We start from the raw sequence: 25,354 nt of genomic DNA, 5'->3' as shown, positions 1-25,354 counted from the left end.
GGCCTCATGTATCGTTATAGACTGGAACAACGCATCTTCTATCATTAAATGAAGACACTGTTTTGAGGAAACAAAGTAACATTTTGATTACAACTCAAACATGCACGTTTTATCAACAGCGATCGCGGAAGAATAAACGTACCTTCATTGGGTGGTGTATATTAGACAGCTGCCGCGATCGCTGCGGACAAAATATGCATTACCTCATTTGAGCTGTAACCAAATAATTGAAGCCTTTTTTATTCTGTGCTTCCAACTTTGGTGGAAGCAAAGAATCATCCAGAATGTCTTTGTGTGCTATAGCGTTAAGATTTTCCTTCACTGCAACTAAGGGGCCTCGCCCGAACCATGAAAAACAGCCTGAGAACATTCCTCCTCCTCCACCAAACTTTCCAGTTGGCAATATGTATTCGGGAAGGTAGCGTTCTCGTGGCATCCACCAAACCCAGATTCATCCATCGGACCGCCAGATGGTGGTGTGATTCATCACTCCAGAGAACGTGTTTCCACTGCTCCAGAGTACAATGACGGTGAGCTTTACACCACTCCAGCCGACGTTTGGCATTGCACATGGTGATCTTAAGCTTGTGTGCGGTTGCTCGGCCATGGAAACACGTTTCTCTTAACGAACAGTGCTTGTGTTGACGTTTCTTTCAGAAGCAGTTTGGACCTCGGTCGTGAGTGTTGCAACCGACAACAGACGATTTTTCCACGCTGCGTGCTTCAGCACTTGGTGGTCCCATTCTATGAGCTTGTGTAGCCTACCACTTTGTGGCTGAGTTGTTGTTGCTCCGAGACATTTCCACTTCACAATAACGGCACTTACAGTTAACCGGGGCAGCTCTAGCAGGGCAGAAATTTGATGAACTGACTTCTTGGAAAGGTGGCATCCGATGGCGGTGCCACGTTGAAAGTCACTGAGCTCTTCAGTATGACCCATTCTACTGCCAATGTTTACCTATGGAGATTGCATGGCTGTGTGCTTGACTTTATACACCTGTCAGCAATGGGTGTGGCTGAAATAGCAGAATCCACTTATTAGAAGGGGTGTCTGCATACTTTTGGCCATGTAGTGCATTTCAAGAAATGTGCAAACGGGATGTAAACCAACCTGACAAAGCTCATCCAAGAAACGAGATTTAATGTTGACAACTCGATGTTCGAAGACAAAAATGTACATTTTCAAACCTCAATGGCAATTCCTCTGTGGCAAGGACAAGTGTTTTACTTGCAATTGTGCAAACGCAATGGGCAGTTAAAAATCGCCCGAGTTGCAGCAAACCACACTGTCGTACAACCGTAATAAACAAGCATAATTTTACAAAATCTGGGATTACTCATCCCATTTCTAAAAGTGTACCCATTATTGAATAGAGCCACTTTATTGTTGGAATAAGCCAAATTTAGGAAATAAAAATACAGCAGACTGGAATATTTCTACACAAAAACCTGTGAGCTTCACAACCTTCTATTGATTTGCAGATTAAGGTGAAGTCCTTGTATGTGAAACAAATCTTTATGCAGTCTTGTCACCTGAAGTCGGCGACGCTAATAGATAGTGGAACTTCTGGTCTGGGGTGCCGAGGGGTTGACGTATCAGTCGAAGTGCTTTGTCTCCTGCACAGCAGTACAACAATTGGTGTCTTTAACATTCCTGCTGTTCCAAGCCAGATAAAGCCTGTGTTTTACACACAGTTTTAAATTACTCTTTCTCCAATATTAACCTCCTCCCAACTGTATTCACCTTTTTTCCTCTGCCGTTGTCTTCATTTGTTCTTTTTGCATATCGTCTTCAAAAGAGGAAAAGTCGGGAGATGATTCTGTCTGTTTGTTCTGAAAACAAAGGGCAAACAATTATTTTGATGAGGAAATAAAGAAATACCACCTTTGCAAGCAATTCATGCTCTAGACAACTCTATTACCCCCAAACCTACCTCCATAAACATCCTCCCTCCCACAACCATAATATATAAATAATGAACCCCCTGCTCTTCCAGCCAAAGAAAGCTGCATAAAAGCAATGCACGCACGCATATGTACAATCAAGATCAGGTCATTTCGACTTGAGTAAAACATAAACATTGTGGTTTGCAACTCGCAAAAATTAACTGGCGAGTGCAACACAGCAATCATGAGCCAAATGGCCTCATTTCCTTGTTTAAGGTCCTCCAGGATTGTGCGACCTCTCGTTAACTCTGTGTAGTCCCATGGAGTGTTTTCTGCACACAATATAATAATTTAAATGAAATGGTTTCTATTCCTCACCGACCTTTGTAGGCACAAGCCAAGCTCAGCTTCTCTCCCTGCTGAGGGGGGGGGGGGGCACCCAATGTACGGTGCTCGAAAGGCCAAAGCGCAGTCAATTCATGTTTTTACATCAATATGATTAAGAATTAAAGTTTTTTTGTTGTTGTTGTGATGTTCACCTTCCGCATGTGAAAATAATGCAGGACAGCAAATTTTGGGAAATTGGCCCAGGGTTTTGGAAACGTATAAGGAACAGACAGACAGACAGACTCGCTCTTATATATAGAAGTACTATGTAATTTCACTCCCCCAGTACTCCCCATCTCAACTCTGCCATTGAAGTATCTCATTCAATCTCACTCTCAATCGTTTCAATGGCCAATGTGCATCAATACTGTGGCAGGATCATGTGCCAATACATCAAAAACTGATCCTAACTATAGCACACCATTGCAGACAGTTTTTGTGTGTCCAAAACACTTGCCTTGACACCAATGACATCTCCATTTTTGAGGTGATATGGAAACTGTCGCAGATTCTGTTTGGCCTTCTTCTTTTTTATTTTCCTGCCCTAAATGAATGAAGAACATGGGTAAAACACAATGATTTAAGGTTTAATATTCAAATAACACATTCCCTCCAGATAACTGTGGTGTGCATAAAAACTGGGTAGAAATATTATTCACATCAGGAGACAATATGAAAGAAAAAAAAAATGTTGATAAAAAGTTTATTCCAATGTCAAAAAGCGAATATAATAACGATCTCATTAACAAACTGCATTTTAACTCTCTTTTCACACACGTCCACAGTTAGAAACATCACCTGTGGTGCATCCTCGATGATCAACCACTCGTGTGTTGTGGGGAAGTGTTTGGCAATGAGCAGCTGCTCTGCACTCAGCTTGACATGCACGGCCACAGATAGGAGAAGGCTGCGTGCTGTGCAGTCTTGTGACGTGTCAAACAGCAAATCTTCTGCCTTGGTGTATGTCCTGAGGCCTGGAATACGCCTGCGTAGACTCAGCACCATGTCCGTGGATCTGTGGGCAGTGGATCATACGGCAATCATGTCTGCAGAAACTTCATCTGGTGGGACAAGTCAATACGGTTTATCTCTAAAGACAAATGGAACAAATATAATTGCTGCATGCTTGGGAAAGGAGGGTGGGCACGGGGGAATTTCCGATAATGTATGTGTAATGTAAATCGCCACTTCGTCCCTACTGGTGGTTTCGCCTTGGCGAGGTATTACACTTTAGTAGCCATTGACACAAGGCCATCTGTCAATAATTTTGAATTGCAGCTTTTTACCTGTTCCCCCCTCCTTTTTATGATAATCAAACCAAACGACACTCTCAAACATCTCCAAGTTGCTTGAGCCTGGTTTAGTCGACATGGAATTGGCAGGAAATTTTGTAGGGCACTTGGACATGCTGTGGTGGGTGGTGTGAGATTCTGCCCCATTAGCAGATTGTAAGACAGGAAGCTCACAGCTACAGAGAGAAAGGAAGAAGGGAAGCCAACTGGTGCGAATTTTTTTTTCAATATATATTGGTGGGGTATGCTTACACATTGTAAGCAATAATGAACAGTGCTTCCCCATTGTCTCAGGTTGCTCACCAGCATTTGATTTTTCAATATTTATTTTCGTTTATTTTTGTACACCACTCCTTCCCAATTCCATATCCATGCAATGCATGACCATTGCCAGGCACCAAAGGAAGGGAATGAATACTCAGTTTTTACTCCGTTTGTTTCTTTGTTTGTTTGTTTGTCTGGGCGATATCTCAGCCATCCTTTCAGCAAGGAAGCTAAAATTTGGGGACAAAAGTGAAGATTTGCTTTGGGAAAACATAATTTTTTAATTAATTATCGATTTATTAATCACTTATTTATTTTGTTTCTCTTCTGGGCAATACCTCAGGCAACTTTTGAGCGAGGATGCTAATATTTGGACACGACAATGAACAAGTGATTTGGCTATAAAGGGTATTTTTGATTTATTGATTAATCAATTCATCATTATTCATTTTTTGATGAATTACTTAATTTTCAAAAAAGTTTCAGATTCGGATGAAATAGAAGTGGTTTTGGTATGCTATGAGCCAACTGATGAATAAATTAATATTTTAGGATTATTATGTATTTATTTTAATTGTGTAATCAATTATTGTACACCGCTCCCCAATTCCATCTCCATGTGCTGCACGGCGGCATCGCCAGGCGCCTAAGTTGCTCCGGCAATGTCGCGCGCTGGAGGATTTGTTAGTTATTTATTTTTTTGGCATGGGGGTGGTGTACTTTGAATGTACCTCCACTTCTTTTTCATTTATTTATATTTTCATTTGCAGATGCTTTTCGACGGTTCTGTGATTTACCTGGTGTGTCCGCTTCGATGTCCATCGGCACGCAAAATTACCGTGCTTCCCCATTGTCTCGGGTCACTCACCTACATTTATTTTTTATCAACTATTTATTTTCATTATTTATATTTTCATTTACCTATGTTTTCCAACGGTTCTGTGATATGTCCCAGTGCATCAGCTCCGATGTCCATCAGCATGCAAAATTTCAGCTTTTTACGTCACCCGGAAGGTACCGATCTTTAATATCAATCAGTGAGTCAGTCAGTGGTTGAGTCAGTGGTTGAGTCAGTGGTTGAGTCAGTGGTTGAGTCAGTGGTTGAGTCAGTGGTTGAGTCAGTGGTTGAGTCAGTGGTTGAGTCAGTGGTTGAGTCAGTGGTTGAGTCAGTGGTTGAGTCAGTGGTTGAGTCAGTGGTTGAGTCAGTGGTTGAGTCAGTGGTTGAGTCAGTGGTTGAGTCAGTGGTTGAGTCAGTGGTTGAGTCAGTGGTTGAGTCAGTGGTTGAGTCAGTGGTTGAGTCAGTGGTTGAGTCAGTGGTTGAGTCAGTGGTTGAGTCAGTGGTTGAGTCAGTGGTTGAGTCAGTGGTTGAGTCAGTGGTTGAGTCAGTGGTTGAGTCAGTGGTTGAGTCAGTGGTTGAGTCAGTGGTTGAGTCAGTGGTTGAGTCAGTGGTTGAGTCAGTGGTTGAGTCAGTGGTTGAGTCAGTGGTTGAGTCAGTGGTTGAGTCAGTGGTTGAGTCAGTGGTTGAGTCAGTGGTTGAGTCAGTGGTTGAGTCAGTGGTTGAGTCAGTGGTTGAGTCAGTGGTTGAGTCAGTGGTTGAGTCAGTGGTTGAGTCAGTGGTTGAGTCAGTGGTTGAGTCAGTGGTTGAGTCAGTGGTTGAGTCAGTGGTTGAGTCAGTGGTTGAGTCAGTGGTTGAGTCAGTGGTTGAGTCAGTGGTTGAGTCAGTGGTTGAGTCAGTGGTTGAGTCAGTGGTTGAGTCAGTGGTTGAGTCAGTGGTTGAGTCAGTGGTTGAGTCAGTGGTTGAGTCAGTGGTTGAGTCAGTGGTTGAGTCAGTGGTTGAGTCAGTGGTTGAGTCAGTGGTTGAGTCAGTGGTTGAGTCAGTGGTTGAGTCAGTGGTTGAGTCAGTGGTTGAGTCAGTGGTTGAGTCAGTGGTTGAGTCAGTGGTTGAGTCAGTGGTTGAGTCAGTGGTTGAGTCAGTGGTTGAGTCAGTGGTTGAGTCAGTGGTTGAGTCAGTGGTTGAGTCAGTGGTTGAGTCAGTGGTTGAGTCAGTGGTTGAGTCAGTGGTTGAGTCAGTGGTTGAGTCAGTGGTTGAGTCAGTGGTTGAGTCAGTGGTTGAGTCAGTGGTTGAGTCAGTGGTTGAGTCAGTGGTTGAGTCAGTGGTTGAGTCAGTGGTTGAGTCAGTGGTTGAGTCAGTGGTTGAGTCAGTGGTTGAGTCAGTGGTTGAGTCAGTGGTTGAGTCAGTGGTTGAGTCAGTGGTTGAGTCAGTGGTTGAGTCAGTGGTTGAGTCAGTGGTTGAGTCAGTGGTTGAGTCAGTGGTTGAGTCAGTGGTTGAGTCAGTGGTTGAGTCAGTGGTTGAGTCAGTGGTTGAGTCAGTGGTTGGAATGAGCTTTATATATTAGATATGAGCAAATACCACCCGTCGCTTCGCTGATGGTAATATTAAAAGAGGGAGAAAAAGAGGGGGGAAGAGGGAGAGACAGGTGGGGGAGAGAGTGCGGGGAGAGTGAAGAGGTGGAGGGGAAAGGAGAGAGGAGGGGTAGGCGAAGGGAAAACAGTGTTATGTGAGAGTAAGGGAAGGCAGACGTGTGGTGGAATGTTAATTACGACTCATACAGTCTCCTCAAAATAATTCTGCAGAGAATAACAGTGAAGATGGAAACAAAATAATATCTGAAATCAATTTACTACCGGTCATACTATAAACACGGCTTGGAGACAAACTCCTGTCCAGACAAGTGCAGAGACAAAAACCGCCCGGATGCATCCGGAGACAAACTCCCAACACCACCAGGACACGTCCGGAGGGAGAGGGAGAGGGAGAGGGAGAGGGAGAGGGAGAGGGAGAGGGAGAGGGAGAGGGAGAGGGAGAGGGAGAGGGAGAGGGAGAGGGAGAGATAGAGATAGATAGATTAAGCAGAAATTATGTTATGCTTTTTGAACAAAACACACACACACACACACACACACACACACACACACACACACACACACACACACACACACACACACACACACACACACACACACACACACACACACACACACACACACACACACACACCTCGATCCACTCCCTCCCACAGTGTATAGCAATGTTTCGTGAGGTGTCGCTCTCCCCCTCCCTTCCACCCCTTCCTAGCTCCCCCCCCGTCGTCTGTCTGTCTGTCTGTCTGTCTGTCTGTCTGTCTGTCTGTCTGTCTGTCTGTCTGTCTGTCTGTCTGTCTGTCTGTCTGTCTCTCTCTCTCTCTCTCTCTCTCTCTCTCTCTCTCTCTCTCTCTCTCTCTCTCTCTCTCTCTCCCCCCCGCCCCTTTAAACCCCCATCAGCAAAGCGATAGGTTGTATTTGCTAGTATATTACTAATTTGTAACAGTGGGCATAGGCAAACACTGGTTTGGCAGACCCCTGGGAGAAAAAGTGAAACAGGACATGAGGAGCTGGCTGTGGGGAGAGCGAACGTGGCATTCGTGTGGGACAAGCTGTACATAATGGCGACCGGTGAGGCCTGGGGTGAGATAGAAAGGGCACTGGGACCAACGCCATTACGTATAAAAAACGAAACAGAGCCATGGGAGACAGTACGTATAAAGCCCGAATGCAAAATAATAGATAAAGTATATATAGAGCTGGATCGCGATATAAATTTATTCGGAGCAGTACAGGAGGGAACGGAGAGTGTGGGATGAAAGGATTGGGGCACGTGGGGTGGGAAAAAAAAAGTCTATTTTTTTCTTAATGCGAGCACAGATACACAAAATGGCCAAAAGTATGTGGATACCCCTTCAAATTTGTGGATTTTGGCTATTTCAGCCACACCCATTGCTGACAGGTGCACACGATCAAGCACACAGCCATGCAGATTTGTTATTCATAGACTGTAGAATTCATAGCTATGCAGAATGTCCAGAGACAAACATTGGCAGTAGAATGGGCCAGACTGAAGAGCTCAGTGACTTTCAACGAAGCATAGTCATAAGATACCACCTTTCCAACAAGTCAGTTCATCAAATTTCTGCCCTGCTGGGGCTGCCCCGGTCAACTGTAAGTGCTGTTATTGTGAAGTGTAAATGTCTAGTAGCAACAACAGCTCAGCTGCGAAGTGGTGGGCCACACAAGCTCACAGAAGGGGACAGCCGAGTGCTGAAGCGCGTATCGTGGAAAAATCGTCTGTCTTCGGTTGCAACACACTATCGAGTTCCAAACTGACTCAGCAAGCAATGTCAACACAAGCATTGTTCGGCGAGAGCTTCATGAAATGGGTTTCCATGGCCGAGCAGCCGCACACACACCCAAGATCACCAGGCACAATTCCAAGCATCGGCTGGAGTGGTGTAAAGCTCACCGTCATTGGACTCTAGAGCAGTGGAAACGCGTTCTCTGGAGTGATGAATCACGCTTTACCATCTGGCAGTCCGACGGACAAATCTGGGTTTGGCAGATGCCAGGAGAACATTACCTGCCCAAATGCAGAGTGCCAACTGTAAAGTTTGGTGGAGGAGGAATAATGGTTTGAGGCTGTTGTTCATGGATTGGGCATGGCCCCTTAGTTCCATTGAAGGGAAATCTTAATGCCACAGCATACAATGACATTCCAGACGAGTTTGTGCTTCCAACTTTGTGGCAACAGTTTGGGGAGGGCCCTTTCCTGTTTCAGCATGACAATGCCCCCGTGCACAAAGCGAGGTCCACACAGAAATGGTTTATCGAAATCGATGTGGAAGAACTTGACTGGACTGCACAGAGCCCTGACCTCAACCCCATCAAACACTTTTGGGATGAATTGGAATGCCGACTGAGCCAGACCTTTATTTATTTATTTATTTATTTATTTTTTGTATACCTTGTCGAGGCTCGTGTGAGAGCTAACAAAACGCACAGCAAGAGGGGCATGAGACAAGAGGGGCGGGAGTGGGAAGGACAAAACAGTGGGGAACAGAGACATACGGAGATCTGTGGAAGGGAGAGGGATGGGACGGGGAACATGGGGAATACAAGATGGACATTACAGGGACTTTCAGGAAGGAAAGCAGGGAATCTGAAGAAGGTGGGCTTGGGTGGATTATCGGGGGTAGAAAAGATCGAGGATTTGGATGGGGGTGATAAGAGGTGGTGATGAACAGCTGTTTTGAAGGCCTGGAGGGGAGAATGGGATTGAATAGAGTGAGGGAGTTTATTCCAAAGGTGGGGGAAAAGAGGAATGAAAGAGTGAAGGTGAGCAGTGATTCGTGATTTTGGTAGTTTTACCAGAAGGGGATTGTTAGCAGACCTTGAGCGCCCTGCGGAAATGTGGTGGGGACAAATCGCAAAGAGAGCAGTGGGGGAGGCGAGGCTGGAGAGGAGATGGTAGAAGACAGAAAGACCACCGACCAGCCTGCGGTGATTGAGTGAGAGGTCCAAAGACTCAGCCTCATTGCGGGAGATGCCAATGAACCGAAGTGCCTGGGTTTTCACAGCGTGAAGCCGAGAAAGATGGGAGGCAGGAGCACCAGCCCAGAGGGGAGAGCAGTACTCCATCAGGCTGCGGACAAAAGCTTTGTAAGTGGTCAGGATCTCAGGTGGGCCGAGGAAGGACTTTGCACGATGGAGGATTCCCAGTCGGCGACTGGCTTTAGAGGCTAGGTTTGAAATGTGGCTTTCCCAGGAAAGGTCATGGCAGATAGAGACCCAGAAGCTTGAAAGAAAGGACTTCTTCCAGAGGATTGTTGAGAAAGTGGATGGGGGGGGGGTTCTAAACGGTCCTTTTGGAGAGACATAGTGAGAGTGTGGGATTTGTCCGGATCGAAGGACATGTTCCACGTGTTGGACCAGTTTGTGATTTTATCCAGATCTGCAGTGAGCGAAGAAGCTGCTGCTTGCCGGTCTGAGGGATGACCGATGGAACGACAGAGGGTGGAGTCATCAGAAAAGAGATAGAGAGGATTTTCCAGAGAGTCAGAGAGATCATTGATGAAATGCAGAAAAAGAACAGGGCCCAGAACACTACCTTGAGGAACTCCAGCCTGGACATGAAGATGGGATGAAAGAACTCCATTTTGGGCCACACGTTGACTGCGACAGGAGAGGAAGTCTGCGAGCCATGAGTGGAGATGGCCTTGGATACCACAGGAAGAGAGTTTGGTGAGCAGGGCAGGGTGCCAGACTGTGTCAAAAGCACGTGATATGTCCAGGGATATGGCTCGGATTTCCTGTCTGGCATTGAGGACCTCCATCCATTGTTGGGAGAGCAGAAGCAGCATATCCAGGGTAGAGTGACCTGGTCTGAAACCAAATTGATGATTGGAAATCAAGCCGTTGGAGAAGAGGAAGGATTTAATGTCTGAAGCGATGATGGAGTCCATAACCTTGCTGATGATTGGGAGAAGGCTGATTGGTCTGTAGTTACAGGGATCTGTTTTTGCACCTTTTTTATGCAGGGCAGTGATGTTAGCAGATTTCCAAGCAGATGGCAGATGACCTTGGGCAAATGAGAGGGTGAATATAACAGAGAGGGAGAGCAAGAGCAGAAGAACAGGCTTTGAGGACACGTGGGCTGATGCCGTCTGGACCGGTTGCAGAATCTGAGTCGAGGTTTGACAGCAAGCTCTCCACCTTATCAGGAGAAAAGGACACAGAGTCCAGGGACAGTTGGGTGCGACTGGGTAAGGTGGGTAGAGAAAGTGATGGGTTTTGGACACAAGATTTAGCTGCAAACACCGAGTTTAGGCATTCAGCCTTTTCACGTGTGGTATCAGCAGTTCGCCCATTTGAGGTAAGGGAGGGGATGGAGGGGGAACATACACCATAAACAGATTTGATTAGATGCCACCAGGATTTTGAGGAGGGAGAGAGAGGTTTGAGAGTTCAGACTTGAGATTAGAAAGATGTTGTTTTCTGGCTCTGCTGAGGGTCGATACACACTTGTTCCGAGCTTTATGGAAGGAAATGAGATTGCCCTCAGTTGGGTTTGCTTTCCATGAGGCAAAGGCAAGTTCTTTCAGGACAACTGCCTCGCCACAAGCTTCAGTGAACCAAGGGCGGGAGGAAGGGTAGGACAACTGAAGACGAGAAGGGATAAATCTGTGCATGAGGGAGAGCAAGTTTCTTTGAAAGAATTCCCAGCATGAGTTGATGTTGGAGAAAGTAGCGATAGGATACCAGTCTATAAGTTTGATGGCTGCTTGGAGACCCTGCCAGTCAGCTTGAGTGAAATGCCAGACTCGACGGCGGTGAGGTGGTTCTCTGATAATAGCCAGAGAGATGTCCACTGACAAGGACGTGGTCAGAAGAACCGATTGGAATGGAGGAAGAGCAGCAGATATTGTCAGGGAAATTTGTCAAAATCAGATCCAGAAGAGATAGAGTACCAGTTGTTGAGATCCGGGTCGGGAAGTTGACCGATTGAGTCAGTCCCAATGAGTCGCAGAAAGCTTTTGCTGAAGTGCCATGACAGGTAGAGAGGTACTCACACCTCGCCAACTGGCATGATGACAATTGAAGTCGCCACATATGAGAAAGAGAGAGTTTGGATGAGAAGATAGAAGTTGTTCCATGTTTTCGGATAGTGAGGTGTAGATGGAGTCATCACTGTGAGGTGGACGGTACAGTACACGAGCGCATCAGACGCCCCGATGTCAAAATTCTGCATCGGTGGGGTGTTTTCTATTTTCGTATCAATGAAACAATTGACACATAAAAATATCAGAACTTTGCGAGTTCATCTAGCGGGTCCATGATAAAGTTGATTTTGATGTTGAACCATCCGACATTGCTTACAACTTATATTACAACATCTTATGACCCCAAAATACTCAATTGAAAGTTTTTTTTTTACTTCGTTTCACACCATAAACCATTCTCTGAAAACGAAACTAGCACTTCCAGGAAATTCAAGTTCCTGTCATCTATTTGTCGGAGCTATTTTACAGGTTGTGTTTCATTTTCTCGTATTTCTTGTCGTATAAGTGATGGAAAACCAAGCATAAGATGCGTGTAAGGATGGAGGTAAGCCAGGAACACGTCGCCAAAGCCAGATATTCGGTTTGGGAGCCAAAATAACGATCGAGGAAGATGAGATCACAGGTTTGATGTTTCCCACAAATGAGCAAGTGTTGAGGTGTTTCAAATACCATCAGATGCAAAGACAAGCCGAAAATTTCACAAAACGTGATATCGCGAAAATCGTCCTGGAAAAGATCGTGCCATTTTACCACAAAGTGAACATAGCGATGATATCCTCAAAACGAGTATGTGAGAAAATAATTGCATTACTGGATCGAAACACCAAACTGTGAGAAACTCCAATTTAAAGAAGATCGTCACCAGCAATCATCGCAAAATTAGAAGGGAATCGGTCGAGCTTCCAGCAAACATTTCCGTTGTGGACACCTAATGCTGAAACATTGATGAAAAACACTGAAGATATAGAATTTCTAAATCGATGAAAACAGATCGTGTGGCTTTATTTGGTTGTCATGACAAGAAGTTGGCTCATCAGATCCACAGAAGTGAAGAGTGGAAGCAGAAAGAAGCCAATAGAAAATGCCGTTCTGATGTGGAAATGGAGGATTTTCACTCACGAGTTCAGCTGGAGGATAGTGCTCATGAGGGAGCAGAAGACAATAGCACTGAGCCGACCACATCTGATTCACTCACGTCCAAACGGAGCCACCATAGAACATCCCGCCCTGGGACATCGGCATTCATTCCACACGACATTCTCAAATCTCCTCATTTTGTATCATTAGCTACGCGAACGAACATGACTCCGACACAGCAAGCATCTTTCACAGCAGCTGTGACTGAGGAATGTGGAGGGGACTCGTTGAAAGTTTGTATGTAGTATTGTAGTGCAGATAGGACCAGAAGATCAATTGGACGGAAGATTGCTAAATCGGTGAAGGAGTTGTGGATGCCACCCAAGGTAGCATCGCTTCACCGGGACTCAAAGAAAATGAAGTCACTGACAAATCAATACGTGACTGAGGAACGAATGGCAGTTCTTGTTGGTGATTCCACAGATGTGAAATTACTGGGCACTCCCCATTATCCAACGTAAGTGACCGACGTGCTGGTGAGATCATCAGTGAGCATACTATGGAATTGGTGAGTTCCTAAAAACTGCACTGAAAATATTGTGAATATGGTATTTGACACCACATCAAGTAACACTGGTCATGTTAGCGCTGCATGCATCGCCATCCAGAACGATGTAGGAAGAGCGCTGTTGTGGTCCGCCTGTCGACACCATGTAGGCGAGCTCATAACACTGAACAACAAATTTCAAAAATTTTTTTTTACTGGAGATGTGTAAAGTGATTAAGACTAATTTGGGTACGCTGATTTCAAAAATCATAACCGTTTTGCTGTATCACGTCAGGATTTTCAGGAACAGAAATATTCCCATTGCCGAGAAGTCAGGATTTCAATGAAATTTACATATGTCTTTAACATGTCTATTTCGTACAATTGTTGTTAACTTGTGTTATATTTCTTTCTTTCAGATAAAGATGAGTAGGCGTTCCTGTACCAATCATCCTGACAACTTCTGTTATGTCTGTGGTCGGTATACCAAAAAAGATCAACAGCGAAGTATATCTACAGCAGTGAAAATGAAGGCCGCCTACTTTCACTACTTCGGGTGTAAAGTGGGGGACCAAGAACAGAGCTGGGCACCACACATCTGCTGCACAAGCTGTCACACAACCTTGACTCAGTGGTGGGTGGGCAAGCGCGCGAGCATGCCATTTGCGGTGCCCATGATATGGCGTGAGCCGCAGAATCATCATGATGATTGTTATTTCTGCTGCACAAGCATCGCCGGCTTCAACAAGAAGAATAAAGGTCACATCAAGTACGCTGACTGCGTCTCTGCTCGTAAACCAGTGCCTCATGATGACGAGAACCCCGTTCCAACACCTCCAGCTTATCAGAACATAGCTGTAAGCAGTGGTGAAGAGGATGGTGATGATGAACCTTTTGAACCCGACACTCAAGAATCACACCTTCTGAACCAGGGAGACTTAAATGATCTTGTAAGAGATCTCTCGCTGTCAAAGGCGAAGGCAGAGCTGCTTGGATCAAGGCTGCAGCAGTGGAATCTACTTGAACCTAACACCAAGATATCCTTGTTCAGAGCACGTCACAGAGACATGGCTGAGTTCTTTGAGATGGAAGACACGATGACATTCTGCAGTGACATCAACGGTCTGTTGAAAGAACTTGGGTGTGATCACGATCCTGCAGACTGGCGCCTCTTCATCGACTCGGGGAAGAACAGCTTGAAGGCTGTTTTGCTCCACAATGGCAACGAGAAACCATCAGTCCCACTGGCTCACGCGTTCGGCATGACAGAGACCTATGAGACTATGCGGCAGCTGCTTGATTCCATCAAGTACAATGACTTCAACTGGCACATCTGCGGAGACTTGAAAGTGGTGGCGCTGTTGTTAGGGCTGCAGTCAGGCTACACAAAATACATGTGCTTCCTTTGTCTCTGGGATAGCAGAGACGACAAGAATCACTGGACGAAGAAAGATTGGGAAGAGCGAAAAGAGCATGTACCTGGTCGACACAACGTGAAGCATGTCGCCTTTGTCGACCCAGCCAAGGTTTTCCTTCCACCACTCCACATAAAGCTCGGCTTGATGAAAGGTTTTGTACGGGCAATGGATCTGAATGGGCGTGGGTTTTTATACCTCAAGGAAAAGTTTGGCAACACCTTGTCGGAGGCCAAGATCAAGGCTGGTGTCTTTGTTGGACCGCAAATCCGACAGATTATGAAGGACGAAACTTTTCCGACAACTCTAAACCCCAGAGCTGGCAGCGTGGAGGAGCTTCAAAGCTGTGACGGACAACTTCTTGGGGAACGAGCGCGCGGACAACTATGAAGAAATAGTGCAGCAGCTGCTGGAGTCCTTCAGGAAACTTGGCTCCAGGATGTCCCTGAAAATCCATTTCCTACACCAGCACCTGAACTTCTTCCCTGACAACTTGGGAGCAGTCTCGGACGAGCACGGCGAGCGATTCCACCAAGAGATTTCACTCATGGAGACGCGTTACCAAGGGCGGCACAACCCGAACATGATGGGCGATTTCTGCTGGTTCCTGCATCGTGAAACTGACACAGAGCAGCAAAAACGCAAAGCCAAATGCCTAAAGCATTTTTAATTACATTCTAGTGGAGTTTTTCTGTAATTTCTATAATTTTGAAGCATTCATGATGAAATAAATGAATAAATGAATTTTTGTAAATTTCATTGAAATCCTGACTTCTAGGCAATGGGAATATTTCTGTTACTGAAAATCCTGACGTGATACAGCAAAACGGTTATGATTTTTTAAATCAGCGTACCCAAATTAGTCTAAATCACTTTACACATCTCCAGTAAAAAATTTTTGTTGTTCAGTGTAATCGGACACGTTTTTTCTGATCTCAACATCGAGTCATCCAAATCCGCTGATGTATCTGTATTTCAGAGATTTCGCACAAATTTTGACTCTGTACCACACACTAATGATGTGTTATTGTGTACGTTCGATATGGATTCCTACGATGATGAAGTGCAAGTCCTCATCCAGGACTGGAGAGCTGAAACTCTGATCATCGCAGCCTCCAGTATAGAGTATCAGAGGGAGGACTACGAAGAGTTCACCAAGCTTGTACACGCGTATCGAGGCCAGAATGAAGGCGATTTCAATTTCCGTCGGCCAGGAGCGCTTCACAAGGCCAGATGGATGGCAAAAGTCATCTATTCGTTGAAAATGGCATTACTGGCACAGCAAATAGAGACATTACCGCTTGGTACTGTTACGACACGGAAGCAGGTCCCCAAGATACGAGAATTCTTAACGTTCGTGGCGCTGATTTATTTCAAGTGGTGGGTGACCTGTTCTCGCGCTACAGACTCGCCATGGAATGATTTGACCCTTTACAAGGACATTCTATGGTACGCTAAAAATCAGTGAGCCAATCTCAGACAGCGATAGAGAAGCCTTCAAATGACATTCATGGTATCTCACCGCAGAAATGGTGCCGTTGGCCTTATTCAGCGAACTTGTCCCTGACAGTGAATGATGCTGGGTTGCTGACAAGCTCATTAAATTGAAACCAGATGACGATCTGATGCAGAACTTGCCCAAGGAGCGTTTTGGCACTGCATTTGGAAAACCTACCTTTCCAGCCGATATAAAGATCCAAACAAAACTTGCTAACCTTGTAACCGAGGACTCGTGGTTCATGTTCAGATTACTCGATCTTGACAGCGATTTTCTGTTGGAGGATGTGGATAAGTGGGATTATCTCACCTCATTCATGACATCTAAATATAAAGCAAGATCACTCAACATGACAAACAATGCTGCTGAAAGGGCGGTGAAACTGAGCACGGACTTCCTGCAATCTGCCAGAATGGAAGAGAAATATCAGTGTGTCCTGCAAGTCGTGGAACAAGACAGAAAATGGCTCCCAAGTCTAAGGAAGCGAAAGTCGAAATCATAGACTGAACAAAGTTGACGCGTCTGAATGCTGACTTGTTACTTGATAACTGTAGGCATCTGTTTGGCCTGACCATGTGAATTAAACTCGCTTCGGTTTGTCCAATAAGTAGTTTCTTAGTACCTTTGCAAACTTTGTTGCGAAGGTTATGTTTTGATCGCTGTGTATTTATTTATTTATTTATTACCTTCGCAAACTTTGTTGCGAAGGTTATGTTTTGATGGCTGTGTATTTATTTATTTATTTGTGAATATGTGTGTTTGTTTGTTTGTTTGTTATTCGCATAACTCCAAAAGTATTGAACTGAATCGCAGCATATTTGGTGGGATGATTGGTTATTATCCGAGGACCATTTGATTAGATTTTGGGAGCGATCGGGTCAAAGGTCAAGGTCATGAAAAGGTCAAAATCGTCTTTTTACCATAGCGTGGTCAATTTGTATCCAATTTGCATGCAACTAATGCCAAAATGTTCAGAATTCAATGTCCCATCTTGTGATATGTGACATGACACAATGACGTAATAATCCTTATTAGCGGTTGGGAGTCAAAGGTCGGGGGGGGGGGGGTCACGACATTGCAAAATGTGCGATTTTAGTCATAACACGGTCAATTCTTATCCGATTTGCATGAAACCAACACCAAAATGCTGACTGTTCTGTTCCCCACACTCTAATACCAATTACAAAATTAAGAGTACAAAGGTCAAGGTCGAAGTCATGAAAAGGTCAAAATCGTCATTTTTGTACAATGAATGTTTGTTCACAATAAACTAGAACGGGCACTCAGTAGAGCGCATACCTTCGCCAACGCTACGTTTTGCCCCCCCCCCCCAGAAACCGTTGATTGTGAGGGTATTTAATCCCATACCACATCTGCCATCTCATATGTGTTATGATGGCTTAAAAACATTAAATTTCCTGCTGTTTGACACTGATTCACGTACATTGTACAATTTCTGTATGAACTCCCTGACCTTTTTGGGTGTCGGTGTCAAGTCAATCTGATGACAACTGGTCACATTATAAGAAATTATTTTCTGGCATTTTAGCGGCATTTAGCACACACGAGTTTCTGTTTTCTAAACAAGTTATTTTTTGTGAATAAACAAACATTCATTGTACAAAAATGACGATTTTGACCTTTTCATGACCTTGACCTTTATACTCTTAATTTTGTAATTGGTATTAGAGTGTGGGGAACAGAACAGTCAACATTTTGGTGTTGGTTTCATGCAAATCGGATAAGAATTGACCGTGTTATGACTAAAACCGCACATTTTGCAATGTCGTGACCCCCCCTGACCTTTGACTCCCAACCGCTAATAAGGATTATTACGTCATTGTGTCATGTCACATATCACAAGATGGGGCATTGAATTCTGAACATTTTGGCATTAGTTGCATGCAAATTGGATACAAATTGACCACGCTATGGTAAAAAGACGATTTTGACCTTTTCATGACCTTGACCTTTGACCCGATCGCTCCCAAAATCTAATCAAATGGTCCTCGGATAATAACCAATCATCCCACCAAATTTGCTGAGATTCAGTTCAATACTTTTGGAGTTATGCGAATAACAAACAAACAAACAAACACACATATTCACAAATAAATAAATAAATACACAGCGATCAAAACATAACCTTCGCAACAAAGTTTGCGAAGGTAATAACTTGTTTAGAAAAACAGAAACTCGTGTGTGCTAAATGCCGCTAAAATGCCAGAAAATAATTTCTTATAATGTGACCAGTTGTCATCAGATTGACTTGGCACCGACACCCAAAAAGGTCAGGGAGTTCATGCAGAAATTGTACAATGTACGTGAATCAGTGTCAAACAGTAGGAAATTTAATGTTTTTAAGCCATCATAACACATATGAGATGGCAGATGTGGTATGGGATTAAATACCCTCACAATCAACGGTTTCTGGGGGGGGAGGGGTGGGGGGGAGGGGGTGGGGCAAAATGTAACGTTGGCGAAGGTATGCGCTCTACTGAGTGCCCGTTCTAGTTTATTTATTTATTTGTGAATATGTGTGTTTGTTTGTTTGTTATTCGCATTACTCCAAAAGTATTGAACTGAATCGCAGCAAATTTGGTGGGATGATTGGTTATTATCCGAGGACCATTTGATTAGATTTTGGGAGCGATCGGGTCAAAGGTCAAGGTCAAGGTCATGAAAAGGTCAAAATCGTCTTTTTACCATAGCGCGGTCAATTTGTATCCAATTTGCATGCAACTAAAGCCAAAATGTTCAGAATTCAATGTCCCATCTTGTGATATGTGACATGACACAATGATGTAATAACCCTCATCAGCGGTTGGGAGTCAATGGTCAGGGGGGGGTCATGACATTGCAAAATGTGCGGTTTTCGTCATAACATGGTCAATTCTTATCAGATTTGCATGAAACCAACACCAAAATGTTGACTGTTCTGTTCCCCCACACTCTAATACCAATTACAAAATTAAGAGTACAAAGGTCAGGTTGAGGTCATGAAAAGGTAAAAATTGTCATTTTGCCATAGTGCGGTCAATTTTTATCCAATTTGCATGCAACCAATGCCAAAATGTTGTGAATTCAATGCCCAATCTTGTGATATATGATATGACACAATGATGTCATTACCTTTGTTAGCGGTTTGGGTCAAAGGTCAGGGGGGTCAATGACCGTTATTATCATAACGCGGTCAATTCTTATACAATTTGCATGTAAGTAGACTCAAAATGTTTCAAATTCAATTCCCTATCCTGTGATGTGTAATATTTGACAGTGACTTTATTGGTGTGTTTAAAGCATTGGGGGGGGGGGGTGGGGGTGTTACTGAACTTATTTCTTTTAATGTGACCAGTTGTCATCAGATTGACTTGACACCGACGCCCAAAAAGGTCAGGGAGTTCATACAGAAATTGTACAATGTACGTGAATCAGTGTCAAACAGCAGGAAATTTAATGTTTTTAAGCCATCATAACACATATGAGATGGCAGATGTGGTATGGGATTAAATACCCTCACAATCAACGATTTCTTGGGGTGGGGGGGGGGGCAAAATGTAGCGTTGGCGAAGGTATGCGCTCTACTGAGTGCCCGTTCTCATTGTTTTATGTCTTTGAGGACTTAGTGTTGATGGATATGAATCGATAGGGTTTTTAGTGGGGCCGAGTGGGAGTTTCTTATTTTGTCTCGGAAGTCGATTTAAAACAAAATTCCAGGCCGATGTGGACCCGGTAGATGATTTCGGAATTTCGTGAAATTTTACAAAAAACATTAATTCTGCAAATGGAACGAAAAAATCATACTGCCAATTTCGAGTTCTAATATTTTCGAAAAAGTTGGGTGTCTGATGCGCGCTACAGTACATATATAAACATGAGGTGGGAGTGGAGGGGAAGCCGTAGCCAGAGGTATTCCTGGGGGTGTGGGGGAGTGAGGGCAGTGCATGGAGAGTGAGGAATAGAGTCTTTGATGAAGAGAGCAACTCCTCCACCAGGACGAGGCTCAGGTCTGTCATACCGGAGGAGGGAGTAACCAGGGAGAGATACTTGGGAGTCAGACACGTCTTGGGGGAGGAAAGTTTGTTAGGCAGATTATGTCTGGTTTGTCAGTGGCAACCTGTATGGAAAGATCTGAAAGGTTTGAGCAAAGGCTCTGGATATTTGAGGTCCACACTGTTAATGAAGAGGGAGGGGAGGAGGCTTTGGGTACAGGGGGTGGGAGGGGAGGGGGAGGGGAGGACAAGGGATGAGGGGGGGATAAGGAGGGTTGTTGAACGAGTGTGGGGGATTGCAGAATAGCTAGGGGAGGGGGCGGATGAGGAGGAGAAAAGGCTCTGTGGTGCTGGGGGAGAGGGGGGACAAGAGAGGGGGAAGAAGGCAGTTGAGGATTTGAGATGGAGTGAAGAGATGGAGGTGAGAGGGCAGTGGAAGGAGGCAGCTTTGTGGATGAGAGGGGGGGGCAACCCAACCTAATCACCCAACATCAATGCCCGACATCACAAATGCTCTTTTGGCTGAGTGGAAGCAAATCCCCGCAGCAATGTTCCAATATCTGGTGGAAAACCTTCCCAGAAGAGTGGAGGTTGTTATAGCAGCAAAGGGGGGGGGGACCAACTCCATATCAATGTCCATGATTTTGGAATGAGATGTTGGACGAGCAGGTGTCCACATACTTTTGGCCATGCAATGTACAAGGTCTGCAGCAAGAACGATATGCAATGGTTTTATATGTTCATACATGAAAGAATGCACTCACCGAAGATTCTCCTCCTTGTCCAGCAACTGCACACCAATTTGAAACTTTGAACTCAAACCCAGCTTTCTACAAGAGGGCATAACAGGACCAAGCAGGAAATAGAATTAAAAAACAGATGGAAAAGAAATACGGTAAAATCAGTTTATCACACAATATATTCCTGGAACGAACTCATCCTTGTTTTTTTACGTCTCTGCCGACAAAGTCGTTGGAGGCATGTTTTTTGGGTTGGACGTACTTACGTCCTTCCATTTGTACGTGCTAATTTTCTCTGCAACTGCTTATCCGATTGACACAAAAATTTCACCACAGGTGTGTTTACTAATGCAGAATGTTTTAATGATAATTATAACATCATAGGTCACGTGGTGTGGCAGCCATGTTGGAAAAAAAGGAAAAACTTTGGACTCTATCTCCAAAACCGCTCCATGGAAAAAATGAAACTTGGCACATGTTAAGTACTCCCCATGGGAAATAAGTGATTTTTTTGATGAGGTCATAGGTGGTTTCATTATGACATAATTGCAGGCATTGAATGCTTATCCAATCGGAATTAAAAATTGAGGGTCATCTTGGGCTAAATTGTATGGGGAAAAACAATCGATGACATCATCGGTCAAGCGGTTCGACAGCCATATTTTAACATAAAAGCCTTCAAAAATCCTCTTTTCTAAAACGGCGAAACAGATCGAGGCGAAACTTTACAGGCATGATTTCCTATCCATAAGGAAGAAAAAGTTCTCCACCTATGATGTCATAGGTCACATGGTTTGGCAGCTCTGCTTTTTTGAAGAATAAACCTTGAAAAACCTTCTCCACAATGGCTCAACAGATGGAGGGGAAACTTCACCCACATGTTCCCCAAGCCTTGGGGATACCAGGGTGTTCACGAATACTTTAATAGGTCACATGGTCTGGCAGCAATATTGGATTCAACAAAAATCTTAAAAAAAAAATCATTTCTCTTGAATCACTTCATCAATCGACGTGAAACCTCACAATCAAGATTGAGTAGTCATGGGGAATTTACGCTTCAAATTTCAACCTGAGTGGATGCATGGTCTGGCAGCCAGAATTATTTAATGTTTTGAATCCGGGTTCAAGCATTTAAATCAAACTTGGTACAAATATGTATAATGATGATGATGTAATAATGTGTGCGGAGGCATATCTGGTGACGTCACGACGCCGAAGAATGCCATTCTATTTATTAATGACAATACCTCACAACAGAGATGCCAACTTTTGGAAATCAGAATTAGGGAGGATTTTCAACCGACACCAAATAATGTGCGCGAAGCGCACATCTCGAGCGCGGAGCGCTCGACCCTTGCGGCGGGGTCCAGGGCCCGCCTTAGGGCCCTGGAAGCTCTGGGGTTCTAGACGCTCTCTAGTGCCCTCTGAGCCCTATTTTGGAGCATTTAACATGTTAAGAATTCCCACTTTTTAAACAAAAAAAGGGGAAAATTGTGCACTTTTTAATGTTACATGTATGTTAATATTAGTAAGTTAGGGGACAATCAAAGATTAACAAAAAGCACAAAAGAAGCAATATTTTTCTTACCTTACTGGCTGGTACTACTGCTGCTTGCTTTTTCCATGGCAGCTTTGCTGAGTGACAGCTGTGTGGCTCTTTTAGCCCTTCTGATTATGTCTTTGCTGTATTCTCTCTGGTAGCAAGGGGTGCTATGAGCTAGTTTTTCAATTAAGAGAGCTTCCAGGGTTTTGACACTCAAATTGGGACGAAATTCAGTAAGATTCTTCCGTACAAGACTGAGTGCCCGCTCACATGATGCGTTCGAATGAGGAATGACCAAGATTCCCTTCATCACTTTGCTCAAATTAGGATACTTCTTGGCACCAGTGCAGGGATCTGTGAGCTGTGAAATCCGATGCCACTGCTCATCCACTCTCACTGTCTCAGTAGCAATTGTAGCTATGGAGGCGTCTGCCTGGTAGTGAGCGAATTCACTCTCAAGACTGTCTATGTCACTATCACCGCCACTGAACAGACAGGGGAATTTCTTGATGAAAAACTCCACACAGTCAAACCCCACTTCTTGGTGTAGCTTAACATCCAGCACCTGAGCATGCTTGGCTAATTCATCATCTAGCGGCCAGGTTTTGAAGATGTAATTGCAGGCTTTCACATAATATGAGCAAACTGCACTGAAGAAACCTTGGATGTCTGACTCACTCAGAGTGAAGGTGGATTTCTTGAGACTCCTTTGTTCCCTTATATACAGTTTGGCATCGTTCCCAATCATGAGGTCCTCATCATTCTTCTGATGATTTCTGTCAGAGAAGGGTACATTTACCAGAGGAACCGATGACACCGATGGTTTCAAAAACCGTACGAAGATATCTTTCAGAAGACCATTCAATTCTCCGTGCAGGAGATGAATACAGGGTTCGTCTCTTTGGAGCAGAAGATTCCCCTTCTCAAAAAGCTTGTTAGCATATCGAAGGAAGAAACAATAGTTTTGTTTGTGGAGACAAGAACATCCTGTTGACACGTTTTTCTCTAGATTCCTGCACAGTGTTTGAGGAAGATGCGCTTTTAGTTGTAGAACTCGTAGTACACTTAGCCGCAGGGCGATCACACTTGCGTTTACTGCCAGCAGAAGAGGTCAGACTCGTAGTACCAGATCCAATTTTACGTTTGAGGAGAGAGCTTGAGGTAGGTGCAGCCAAGGAAGAAGACCTCTGATTCGAAGGTTTTGCTGAGCTTCTATCAAGTGATTTGGCAAAAGCAGAACTTAACTTGGGTCCTTCTTTTCCTGCAGATGGGACTATCACAGTCTTTCTCGACTCTGAAGGGATCTGCTTTGTAGATGAACGTGATGAAGGGCCGGTGATGCTACCTGCTCTCAGCATTGGTTTTGGTGCTGTCCCTGCTGTCTTCTTCGCAGCAGATACTGCAGTGGTAGTGGTGAATGCTGCTCCACTAGTGCTTGATCCTGCAGTGCCAGTACTGGCAGTAGATACAGTGCCGTCCTTCTTGCTCGTTGTTAGAGTCTTGGCTACAGTTGGTTGCATTTTTCTTCGTACTTCTTCTTTGAAGAAGAGGCGAAGTGGCTCCCACTGTTCAATCAGCCTGTCTAGGCACTGACCAAGGGACAGCCACCTTGTTGCGACATGCTTCAGAATCTTGTGTGTCGGGGCATCACAGAGTTCTTGCAGTGCTTTCACTCCTTTGACGCGTTTACTACTTTTGTCCAAGTAGTAGTAAATATCGATGAGAAAGTCATCTAATTCAATGGGTAAGGCCTGAGCCACCTTCTTGGCCGTATTGTGCATCATATGGCAAGGGCATCCCATGATGTAGCACTCTGGATTTTGTTTGTGGATATAAGCAGCGACTCCTTTGTGCTTGCCCACCATGACAGAGGCATTATCAGCACAAAAGGAAACACAATTTCCCCACGGAATTTTCCTGTCACTGAACTCATGATCAAGCAGTTTGAAAATGTTTTCTCCAGTGGAATCTTGTTTGCACGCAGGCAAACTTAGCAAACCTTGCTTCACAATCCCAGCACTGTTGTCATAGTACGAAATCAGGACAGGATATAGCTGGGCCTCACCACTGTCATTGCTACCGTCTGTAGCTAGGCTAAATGGAGCTAGTCTAGCAATATCGGCAATAGATGAAGCAGTAACATTTGACAACTCACCAATTATTGCTGAAGTTTTTGTTCTTGCACATCCATACTTTGAAGCAACTTTTGAATCTGGAAACATCTTTTGAAATAGAGGTCCAGCATGATCTGAGACTGATATGGGCAAGTTATGTTCCACAATAAATCCACTAAAGAGAAGTTCCGCTCGGGTAACATCCTCTTCCTCGCTTGTCCCTTGTTTGGTGAAATAATTCAGAAGTGTACCGGTACTCGTGCTCGAAGATCTCTCCTTTGCAATGTCCGTGTGCCGTTTGCTTCCAACGTGCTTCCGAATATCATCGCGACCTCCGTGCTCAACTGAAATATCAACGCTGCATACTGTACAATACGCATGATGAATTCCTCTTTCAGTCTTTCAAATACACGGGTATTGGAGACTGTATTCGGTCTTGTACTTCTGAGACCATTTCTTGGTCTTCGTAAGCTTCTTTTCTGCCATTTCATAATCAACATCGAGGGCTTGAAGCATCGGTAACTTCGAAGTCGATGTTCCACAGCTGCAGCGCGACTCGTAGAACTCTAGCGGCTGTTAAACTCCGCACGGTGGTCGCGACCGCCGGGCTGGTACGGGGCCCAGCTGCATGCAGTGAGCGTATCGCATGCATATACACTGTGCATACATACCGCATGCACTGTATTGCACACATACCGCATGCACTAAATCTCAGTGCATGATCGCATAAGCGAGATCCAGACCCAATGTTTCGCTGCTCCTCATTTGAATTTGCAATTTTTTACGTACAATTTGGTAGCAGCGAACGTTATGGAGTTACCACATGCTATACGTAGCAGACGATGCTTTTCATTCAATTCTCATACTAGTACATTCTGATTAGTGAACAGTGCAAAAATATCAAAATTTCGGGAGGATAAGGATAGTGATCGTAAGGGCGGGAGTTTGGATGAATTTTCGGAAGCCTCCCGATGAAATCGGGAGGGTTGGCATTGCTGCCTCACATGCTCGCCACCTATAACCTCAAGCAAGCTGTGGTGAAGACCAGATTGTGGTGGAGATTTCTGTTGGTTTGGAATTAAATTTGTGCCTGTAGTTCTGCAGTGTCAGTTTAATGTCATCACATGACTCACGGATAAGTTTCATCTGCAACTGGACTTCAACAACT

The 25,354-nt window shown here is 44.5% G+C and overlaps 2 protein-coding genes and 1 pseudogene across 11 annotated transcripts in view; 1 reads left to right on the top strand and 2 right to left on the bottom strand.

The window, feature by feature from the left end:
• Window positions 1–1,124: 1,124 nt before the first annotated feature.
• The window catches only part of USP40 (ubiquitin specific peptidase 40), a 131,982-nt gene continuing 107,752 nt past the window's right edge, over window positions 1,125–25,354 (bottom strand). For 9 of the 10 annotated variants that reach the window (XM_085878025.1, XM_085878024.1, XM_085878029.1 and 6 more), the window contains 5 exons: window positions 20,554–20,619; window positions 3,073–3,289; window positions 2,732–2,818; window positions 1,745–1,833; window positions 1,125–1,617 (listed from right to left, as the gene is read on the bottom strand). In XM_085878025.1, coding sequence (XP_085734151.1) covers window positions 1,530–1,617; window positions 1,745–1,833; window positions 2,732–2,818; window positions 3,073–3,289; window positions 20,554–20,619 — 547 coding nt within the window. In that variant the 3' untranslated portion in view covers window positions 1,125–1,529. Of the gene's footprint in view, window positions 1,618–1,744; window positions 1,834–2,731; window positions 2,819–3,071; window positions 3,290–20,553; window positions 20,620–25,354 lie in introns of those variants that run through there. The other variant, XR_015057397.1, reaches the window with a different exon arrangement.
• LOC147028054 (uncharacterized) lies at window positions 15,342–16,997 on the top strand (annotated as a pseudogene).
• The window catches only part of LOC147028049 (uncharacterized), a 250,584-nt gene continuing 245,863 nt past the window's right edge, over window positions 20,634–25,354 (bottom strand). The window contains exon 2 of the mRNA XM_085878039.1: window positions 20,634–25,185. Coding sequence (XP_085734165.1) covers window positions 23,008–24,294 — 1,287 coding nt within the window. The 5' untranslated portion in view covers window positions 24,295–25,185 and the 3' untranslated portion in view covers window positions 20,634–23,007. The remainder of the gene's footprint in view (window positions 25,186–25,354) is intronic.

The sequence above is a fragment of the Eptatretus burgeri genome, chromosome 4 (assembly GCF_056783735.1).
Source record: "Eptatretus burgeri isolate ZD-2024b chromosome 4, Ebu_testis_v1, whole genome shotgun sequence".
Classification (NCBI taxonomy): domain Eukaryota; kingdom Metazoa; phylum Chordata; class Myxini; order Myxiniformes; family Myxinidae; genus Eptatretus; species Eptatretus burgeri.
The sequence above is the reverse complement of the archived record's forward strand: the minus strand, read 5'-3'. Positions and strand labels throughout refer to the sequence as shown.